Below are 10,949 nucleotides of genomic sequence, written 5' to 3' on the forward strand. Positions count from 1 at the left end.
GATAGCCCAGTAGTTTCTCACCAACGCACCCACAGTTCAATTCCTTGCCAATGTATGTGGAATATTAGCATCCCTCTGATTCTGATTTTACATAAACTGGAGGTCATACAACAGTCGTGTAGTTACAAGCTTGCTTGAATCTGGCACAGTTGGCAGTTCTTATTCTTTTCTTTTGAACTGAGTTATGTGAGGATTAACCACAGTTTTCTTGCTGTTCCGAGCTGTGCACGACAGCGAGCAGTAGAGGTCCGAGGTTGGTGCCCTGTAACAGTATTTAAGTACATTGAGGAATACCATGTTAGTCCCATATTGACTCAGAATATATTCCTTCAAATGGAATATTATATATTTTCCACCATTCAATACTTAATATATAATATTCCATTTACTGGAATAATTATTTTATGACATTGTTTAAGTGTGACAACTATGTCAAATTCTTGCAAATGAAAGAACTCCCCACATGACAAAAATGTTGGTATCCTTACATATCTTAACTGAAGAGATATTATTTTCCTTTCTGACATATCATTTCAGCCTCTTATGACCACAAGTAACAGGCCGCAGGGACTCTCAATTTGCGAGCGTGGGTTGGCAACCATGGGGCCCTTAGCAGAGTCCTAGCATTGCTTCCACTTGCTTGTGCCAGGTTCCCAATTTTCATCTATCCTGTCCGACCTCTCTTGCTCCATTCTCAGTAATTTCCAACCCTGATGGTACTAGGTTGCAAGGCCTGTGTTATAAACCATATTTCAATTTCCCTCAGATTCATCTTCTGTCCCAACTGCTTCCCACAGTTTGTTATCATACCTGCAACTTCAAACTCACTGCCACTGCATTTGTCAACATATTAATCTAATTTGTAACAAATATCCTCTTCACTGAGCTGGTTATGTGCAGCCATGTTGCTGCGATGAGTTTACATTCAGTCAGCTGTCTATTCTAAGAAAACTTCTAAAAAAATACTTTATTTTAGCATTTTGTGCATATCAGTTGTATCCAGGAAGTATAGGGAATTCACTGGTTCCAAGAAGTTATGTGTTTAGCAGACAGATTGTAGAGGAAGTCAGTTTGAAAGTCGTGTACACTCTACTACGCAACCCATGGGAGACTGTGAGAGTCCAGTACGCTTTACTACGCAACCCATGGGAAAGAGCTAATACCGTATTTACGCAAATAATACCCGCACATTTTATTTTAAAAAATTGAGGCACGAAATTGGGGTGTGGATTTTATTTGCATCAATGTTGGCATTTTTTTTTTTTCAAAATCAGCCTTCCTAAAGTTAGGGTGCAGGGATTATTCACGTAAATACGGTAATAGGCCAATTTTTGTAAAATTCCATAAATAGAATAGATAGAGGTACCAGTGTGGAATAATATGGATAGTTAAATTGAAATGGAGGTTTAATCATTTTAATTGCTTAAAAACACTATTTTACAATAGCATAAAAGAGTGAAATTTAAAATAAACACCATTATACCCAGGGCAATTGAATTTTGAAGAAGAGCACCCAACAATGTCTGTTCATTTGAATTAATATTTGACAACTGACAAAAAGTAAAATTTAAAAAATATTGAAAGACAACTGAAATTAATAATGCAGTCAAACCAAAATTTAAAAGGAAGACAATTTAGTGGGAGTAGTGTGGTCATCAGTTGAATCTACCAATGAACGAACGTCTACCTCCAGCTCTGTTGTTGCTAATCTCAAAAGGTGCAGCAATAAAAAATCTGAAAGTAGACTTCTGTACTGATTTTTAATGAACTTGATGAAAGAAAATACATTTTTACATACCGTATGTATGTGCTCCCAAACATTGAGGTATTTTTAGTCCAAATTGTCTTAACTTTGGGTATTTTTCACTGCATAGCAGTTTAAAAAAATGTGATCCATTTCCTTCTCTTGTCTGTAGGAACTAATCGACTTGTAGATTGCACAGATCAGGTTATAGATGTGGTTCTTGTGCTCCTCGATCGTAGCACCAAGAGAACTTGCGTAAAGATTTATACTGCTTTTCAGAATTTCAGTTTCCTTGAATTGTGTGTTGAATTCTTCAACAATTTCTTGAATGTGTGAATTGAAATCTGAAAAATCTATAGTTTCCTGGTCTTCATTTGCCACCAATGTTAGACAGCAAGGGCAATGTGTGGATTCACTGGCACTGGCATTTGCGAGGGCTCATTTCTCACCGAAGTATGGATTTTAATTTTTTATATCAAAAATAATTTATTCACATCAAGTGAATACTTAAAAACAGGAAACAATATTAAATAATGTATTAGTTCTGACTTGGATCCATAAAGGGTATAAAAATTAAAACATTTCTGAATGAGCTATGAAATATTTTTTTGGTACATTTTCTTCCCATTTCTTAAAATATATATTTTTTAAAACTCTCGCGGGCCACCATTTTGAAACCCCTGATCTAGACTGATCTTTAGTCTTCATGCAGGAATGGTAGTATAAGTAGAAAGACAGTTGAATAAATAGACTAGGGAAGAATTATAAGATAAAGATAAGGTAAATACAGGTGGTATGGAGAAAAGGATTGCAATATAGATTTTTGTATTCTTTGCAGGAATGGGAGATGCATCAAGAAACAAATGGTTTGCGACGGAACTGACTCCTGTGGAGACCATTCGGACGAGCACGACTGTCCTCTGAGGCGACGCGAGAGAAACTTTGAAGATGCACTTTACGTGGAGAGGCTGTTCGTTAGATGAGACAGGCACTTGATGTGCCATCAGTGGGTCGTAGCCTGAGGTGGTGCATGGTATTTCTTTTTTATTCCACATTTTAGTGGCAAGTTTTTATAGAAAAAGCTCAGTGAAAACTTTATTCAGATGAATTAAAAAAGAAGCAGGGTGTAAAGAAATGTATATCCAGGTTAAAGTTACCATTCCATTTCATTTTATTTGTTACTTCGCTCTTTCTAGTCAAAGTTCTCTAATTTCTTTCTCTTGTCTTCCCTTGTGCATGTTGTTGTTAAATGTGTTTTGGACTGAAACTAATTGTTGTAGATTGTCTTCTCTCAAGAACCACTTCTCTGATAATGTAAACAGAACTCAATCAGCACTGATTTACAAATTATATCCCTCAACACAATGCCCTTGGATATCTTTAGAATGAGTCAAATATCTCTCGAAATAAATGTATAATAAATAATATAGAAATTTAAATGATTACCTTAATAGATTTCTGAATTTCTCATTGTTGGTTTATTGCTAGCCAATGTTTATTTTTAGTTTTTAAATACACACAAGGTACATTATTTTGTAACTCTAACATATATTCACTCTTTCATTGTGGAGCTGCTGTTATATTCCACGAGTTCCATGTTCCTGTAACAGATAATCCTGTTGTTTTGTCTCTTAAGACAACAATCACCACTACCAATCCTTCAGCCCTTTGTGTTATAACTTTAAGCAGGAACAAGTTAGAAATATATACCTGATCTTTGACCTTAAAATTTTTCTCCTAACTCTCATTGATACAGCAAAAAAACAAAGCAGCATAGCATTATGTGCCCAGACTATTTTAAATGGTGTCTCCTCCCCTAGCATGATTGCGACTCTCAAGAAAATAATCACATTTCTGTTGGTTTTTGATGTACAGTAGACTTCTTCTAGTTCAGCTACTTTGGGACTGCAGCCCAGGCTGGACTAACCAACAATATGCTATAAATACCAATATTTAGCTTAAGTGAAATCGTCATCATCATCATCATCATCATCATATGCAGTTTCCAGCTGTTGGCCACATCTGCTTGGAACATAAGCTTCTCCATCTCTTCTTGTCTTCCCATCACTTATCCCTTGTCACCCTTGCCCAGTCCTCTCCTCTTCTCTGTACACATTCTTCCACTCCTCTTATTCTCGTGTCTCTTGGTCGTTTTCCTGTTATCTCCTCCTGGGTATCCTTTCCTCTGTCATTCTCTTCATGTGTTCATACCATCTAAGTGTAGATGCCTCTATCCTGCTCTGTAGTGGTGTTTCTTTTACTATATCTCTAACCTTATAGTTTCTCATCTTATTAATTCTTGTCACTCGTATCCTGCTTCTCAGAATTTCATTTCACTTGCCTGTATCCTAGTCATGGCTCTCTGCCTCATTACCCAAGTTTCTGCTGCATACGTCAGAATAGGTACATATTACGTCCTGTATATAACTTTGAGGGACATCCTTGCTCCAAACCAGGCTTCTGACACTTTTTAGAAACGCCCCTGCTTGTCTTCCACACTCGATTATTTCCTTATTATTTCTTCCACTTTCTTCTATGATACTTCCCAGGTTCTTGAAACTCTCTAGCTTCCTAAGCTGTTACCCTCCAAGCATTATCCCTCTCGTAGGTCTCTCCTTCTTTCTAGTTGTGATCACCATCTCGCACATTTTGCCATTAAATTTCATTCCATATTGTTTCACCTCCTCTTCCCATGTATCTAACTGTTCCTGGATATCCTCTTCCTTTTCTCCCCAGACTAACAAGTCATCTGCAAACATAATCACCTTCATTTTTCCTTCCCACTTTTGTCATTAGCTTGTCCATTACTACACTGAAGAGCAAAGATGACAGAGCACTTCCTTGTCTTAATCCACTTTTTTGCTCAAACCAGTCTGTTCTCTCTCCCCCTACTTTCGCACAACTGACACTCCCATGGTACATCTCTCTATTGTCTGCTTCTCAACACCTTTTGTTTGAAAGGCTTCATATACCTTGTTTCTGCACACATGATCATATGCTTTCTCAAAATAATAACTAAACTTTCTGCACTGAAAAATTGTTGCAGTAACTGAACTTTAATTTAGTTATTATTGTGATCACAATTCAGTACAGATCAAAACTATGAAGTTTATATCCTATGCTTTCTCAGAGTCGAAGAAGGCCACCAGTAGATCTTTACCCCACTCTTGCTCGTGTAACTGACTTACATCAAGAACCTATTATAAGGCAAGTAGTATTAATGTGTCTTTACCAAGTGTATTCACCCAAAATGTGTTGATCTTGTCTTTATGATGTGAGGCTTATAGTTTCAAACACGACCAAGTCCATCTTTTGCACGTTCTGATGTTTTGACTTCCATCGATTCCTCTTTACAAGATGAATACAACGAGAACTAAAGTGGGTTTCAAATCCGGCCAGATCACATTTAAAATTACAGCAAAGAATGACGTTTCATGTCAAAGTCAGCCAAGTCCCTGTTAACCCGCAGGAGCCAATAACCCTGCGCTATTTAGTCACGTGGTGTATTCCGGTAAAATAGTTGACTGAAGTTTGCTCGAGTCACACGTGGTGGTTTTGTTTGTGTGTATTTTTATAAACATTTTATCAATAATAAATATATAAAATTAATTGGTCGTTTTTAATAGTATTCATATTTGCTGTGCAATAAAATGGAGGAAATAAATAAACGCCATTCCAGAAAGCAGCAACATGATCCTTCTACCTGGAAGCGCACGAGGGAAAACAGCTGAGATGAGTACAATCAACAACTGGTTGTTAGTGGTGATTCAATCAAGGCTCAGTGAAGTGTTTCGAAGGCACGATGGTATTGAATAGGTATAATATGAAGAATATGCATTGAAGTAACTATATGAATCCACATATTTGCAAAATATACACTATTTAAATTAAATTAGCCTCTACATTGGTTACAATGTTGGGTAATTTTACACAAACATAATGTTTAAAATAATAATCTTTAAAGATTTTTCACCAAATCTTATATCATTTTTAATCATATTTTTTGTTCCAAACAAAGTCAAGATGAACACAGTTGGAAAATAGGCCTAATCTAGATTTCGTTTTTCCTTACGTATTCCGCAACGTCTTTACCATAGTACCCAACCTGTAATCACAGAGGAACAAAAAAGTGTGGGCTACTGAAAATGAAAGATATAAAATACTTTCATAGTCCATACTATGCACACCCTGTTAAAGCTAAACAAGATGGTTTTATTCTAAGGTACTGTCGCATAAGCATACCCAAAAGACGGCGAACCAGAAATAACGCATATTAGGCCAAATTTTCTAATCTCATTTTCGAAGATGGCCAAGTCCTCGTAGGTAAGTTTCAAAATTGGCCAAGTCCCATAGTTAGTTTCAAACATGGTCAAGTCCAAATTTTAAATACATTTTTCAATTCATGTAATATATTTAGACTGTAAAAATTGTATGGTAAGGAATTAGGAGCCTCTGTTAAGCAACGTAAAGAATAAGGTTTCTGAATATATATGAATTAATATTCTAAACAAGTTTTTTTGCTTCACCTGAAAAAAACAGCTCAACGGACTTGGCCATGTTTGAAATTATACGACTCGTGTCTTCATACACTTGAAGTTTCACTCCCGATGAGAGATGAACACTCATGGTAGAAAATTAATTGGAGAAAAACATTTTACAAAAGCTCAGAATTTAATCTGTAAAGGAACACTAACACTTCATATAAACATCACAGACTTTAAACAAAAGGAACTCACATTACAGTATAGCACTGTGTCATAATAAACTCTGCAGAATTGAAAAATTGAAAGAAATCTGTTAGGTCTATCTTTTTGTGATTTTTATGTCAATTGCTTCTTTATAAACATTACATCAACTGCCGGTGCTTCTTGCTTCTGTCTGCTGCTCGATATAAGTCGCTGCCGATTGTAAAGCTGCACTTCCCTCAGCGCGGCTCATTTTTCCCCTCTTCATTCAAGGACAGGAGCCGTTCAGATTTTCTGGCAGCTGAACTAGAGGGAGTCTACTGTATAATTATAAAATGTAAAGTGCATCCTCTAGAAAACAGTCGGTCATGTGAAATTTGTGCATGTACTTAATAGCAATGCTAACAGTCGTGTGTAGAGGTACTGAGACTGCATTGTAATTAATTAGGGATAATATACGGAAGAAAGCAGTCGTGCTTTATAAAGACAGGGCCAAGTTGGGAGAGTAACTATGTTTGTTTATTGCATCCATCATTGTAAACACTGCATAGGATCAAAAAGTTCAGAAACTTGGAGTGTAGCTCCTTACTATGAAAAATGAAATGTCGTATGGCTTTTAGTGCCGGGATATCCTAGGATGGGTTCGGCTCGCCAGGTGCAGGTCTTTTGATTTGACTCCCGTAGGTGACCTGCACGTTGTGATGAGGATGAAATTATGATGAAGACATACACCCAGCCCCCGTGCCATTGGAATTAACCAATTAAGGTTAAAATCCCCGACCCGGCCGGGAATTGAACCCGGGACCCTCTGAACCGAAGGCCAGTACGCTGACCGTTCAGCCAATGAGTCGGACAGCTCCTTACTATGATTACTTTAAAATAACAGTGTCCAAACACTTAAGTAATCGCCTTGGGTATAGAGGATGGTTGCCAAGTTGTATTGCCTCTTAAAACAATAACCACCACCACATTATCCCCTTGGGTAACTACATGTTTTTGCTAGCATTGGTAAAGTGCTGCTAGAAGCCATCTTTTACAACCTCCTGCAATGCTGCTTCAGATCACTTCTTTAATCCTTGGAAAAGAGGTAACAGTTGCAGGTAGAGGGGGGATTAAGTTGAGTTGAATAGATGCTTTGTTGAAGAAACTCTGATGTGTGGGGAATGACATACTGAAGCGTTGTCGTGGAGAACATGCCCGTGCTGGCAGGTTGAGGACATTTAGTGATGAGCACACTGTGTCCAATGATTAATGATTCTATCTGCCTGTGCTCCCTCAGGTCAACCAGAGCACTTACTATTTAATGATAGATTCTTGGTCCTCTTGGTCCTGCCATCATAATCATCAAACACTGTCAGTAGCATTAGTGCCTTAGTCTTTTCCAAAAGCTGAAAAAATTTAATGAACATTAGAAGAACGTGTTTGGATGTACTGCTGTTCACGGTCAAAATAACTTTGATTACAGAAGGGAGGGATAGTAGGAAACATTTAATGACATGTTTAAGATTTACTGCAATTATGTACAGGATTATTTAGTTTCTGGAATATGTTTCATGTTTCCCTCTAGTTTCTTATTTAATTAATAATATTTTTAATGTTTACAGAAAACTGAAGAGGGGTGTTTTTTTTTGTTTTTTTTTTCCACCAAAAGTTGAGATGACAAATACCTTGTAACCCAAAACACATTGTAGAAATCGCTTAAAATGATAAATATTGCATATATATCAGTGAATAAAGTCAAGATCTGACTGTAGCAGATCTGAAATTTAATTAACAGGTACACCTCCAATGGAGGTGAGTTGCATGTAACATTTTTAACCACATACCAGCCCTCCTGCCAATCTTAAGCTTCTGGCAGTACCGGGAATGGAACCCAGACCTCCAAAGACAGCAGCTAATAACACTAAATGTTATACTATAGGCAGATATCAAGCCAGTGGCATTTTTTGAGAAAACTTAAATATTTCTGGTTTTCATCACAGACTATTATCCCTTTCAGCATTTTGGGAATGACCTGGGCAACTACTTATCCTCATTTTGATGTCAGACTCTGTGGCCAAAGGATAGTGCACTGGCCTTAAGTCCCAGGTTCAATTTTCAGCTGGACTAAAGAATTTTAATCCAAGTATGGCTAACGTCTATGACAGGGGCTAGAACTTACAGCGGTTACTCTTACACAGTATCAAACATATTCCGCTGCTACACCTAAATGCAGCACTTAACACAACAAATCCTACCCACTCTCCAAGATGGATCTGCCTAAGATAGGCTGCACCCAAACAAATGTATTTGTTAAACACTTAACTATTTCCTACTGTTTACAGCCAAGTCTGTGTAGTCTCCTTGGAAATCTAATCACTTTCATTTACCTCTTACCCTTAGTCACCATTCAACAGCTTCATTCTTTATTTAGCCTTCCCCTCTTCAATGCTGTTGATGGGTTTGATCCTGGCTTAGTCCAACTATGAGATAACCATTCTTGTAGTTTTCACCCTCAATCTCCAAGATAGGTACCTGATAATGTACAGAGTCCACCTAAATTTTACTCAAATATGACAACAAATGGTTTGTAAATTTGCCTCCTAACAGGCTGTTAGGTACAAGTGAAAACTTGCTGCATTAGCTCTGCTATATCTGGATTTGATTTGATTTCTCTCACAATGGTGTGTGGCCTCCAGAGTGCCTGGTGCAGGATCTTTCTCATGTTTGCCCTAGCACTGATGTAGTCTTCTTAAATTTCAATTTGATTCCTTATTAATTATCATCATCTTGGAAATGGGAAATTTTGTATTTGGTAATTGCTATAATTTAATTTCAAATACTTAAAATTCTTATATCAGTATATCATTAGTCTTTGGCATGTTTACTTTTGAGGATAATGTAAAAGGTTTCAATATAGTATAGACAACCTGCGCATCTGTGAGGCTGGGACCCTACCTAAGATGCATTCTAATGTTGAAGATAGCACAAACACCCAGACCCCGAGCCAGGGGAATTGCCTGACCGGGAATTGAACCCAGGACTTCTTGGAGCAAAGGGGAGCACGCTAATCATTTAGCCATGGAGCCGGACGTTTCTCTCATAATACTGTGTTGATTCCCTTGGCTCAGGGATGGGTCTTTCGCCACATGAAATTAGATTTGTTTTAGTGCCAAGTGATTCACAGACCTTGCATACGGCTCGTGTTGTGCTCGGTCAAATGAAGGGCCATTTTTACCGCAGAGCTGTCGCTGCTTCTGATGACATGGCTGTGTGACCAAAGTCTAGAATTCCACTTGTGTTTTTTATTTCTCACCAATCTTCCAAAAGGTCTCATGACTGCATAAAATTAAATTAAATTTTCTGTTTTCTTTTAAAGTTTGAAGATGTAAGATCAAACAGAATTTAAATAGCCAAAGAAATAATTATTTTTAGACATTTAAGTCGAGATAAAAAGTTAATGTGATAGAAAATTTAAATTTTCCTAAAGAAAACCAGTATCAGAGAAGTGGTTTCTGAATAAACATTTGAAGAATAAATTAAATTTGTTGTTTTGCCTGTGCAATTCCGTCCAAAAACAAGTCAACATGACATTGAATATATGACCTTGTGTATTTGAATCTGTGTGTATATATGATTTACAGGCACAATGAAAAAAAAATACATATGAATGATTTTTGTACGACTGGAGGTTGAGCACTACTTAAGAAAGTGTGGCACCTACAAAACCAACACTGTAAAGTAGAGGAAATAATTTTGAGAATTAAGTTACACATCTGTTGTGCTGTTTTTGTTCTTAACATGAAATACAGTTGTAAAAACCATGTAACAAGAGTATTCTTTATCATTTCATTTTTCTGATTTATCATGTTTAAATATTATTACTTTTAAAAGAAGTGTGTATGTGTTGAGAAATATACAAAAAAGGAATGTAAATAAGTATATATTTTTTCTGCACATTATCATGAGATATAAAGAGTTAATTTATAAACATGTACATAAAACATATTTTTACATGAATATAAATGTATGTTACATATGAATAAAGGTACAAAATATTACATGATCCGTGTTTAATTTCTGACCTTTAAAAATGTTGGTTGTTTGCACGGTTTGTTCCATGCTTCTACAATTACATTCATCAAGAAATTGCACTAATCTAACATCATCATCATCATCATCATTTCCCTTTATCCAGCTGTAGCCGGGTAGGGGCAAATATGGTTCCTCTCCACTTTCTTCGGTCTTTCCACCACTCCTCCTCCAACACTGTGTCCCAGTCCAGGTTTCTTTCTATAATGCTGTGTTGGATGGTATCCTTCCATCTCAATCGTGGTCGTCCACGGCCTCTCCTTCCTTGGATTTGCATTTCCATCACCTTTTTTGGCATTCTTTCGTCGCTCATTCGCTTTATGTGCCCAAACCATCTTAGTCGGCTCTTCTCTATTCTATCATTCATTTTTTCCACTCCAATTTCTTCCCGGATTTTCTCATTCCTTATTTTGTCTCTTCTACTCTTCTGTATCATACTCCTCAACATG

General features: G+C 36.9%; 1 protein-coding gene across 4 annotated transcripts in view; it reads left to right on the forward strand.

Annotated features, from left to right (window-relative positions):
* Positions 1-10,457, forward strand: part of LOC136881941 (uncharacterized) — a 478,253-nt gene extending 467,796 nt beyond the window's left edge. For 3 of the 4 annotated variants that reach the window (XM_067154405.2, XM_068229428.1, XM_067154406.2), the window contains exon 11: positions 2,583-7,017. In XM_067154405.2, the coding sequence (XP_067010506.2) occupies positions 2,583-2,727 (145 nt within the window). In that variant the 3' untranslated portion in view covers positions 2,728-7,017. Of the gene's footprint in view, positions 1-2,582; positions 7,018-9,390 lie in introns of those variants that run through there. The other variant, XR_010861050.2, reaches the window with a different exon arrangement.
* Positions 10,458-10,949: the final 492 nt, after the last annotated feature.

This window comes from Anabrus simplex, chromosome 10, assembly GCF_040414725.1.
Source record: "Anabrus simplex isolate iqAnaSimp1 chromosome 10, ASM4041472v1, whole genome shotgun sequence".
NCBI lineage: Eukaryota > Metazoa > Arthropoda > Insecta > Orthoptera > Tettigoniidae > Anabrus > Anabrus simplex.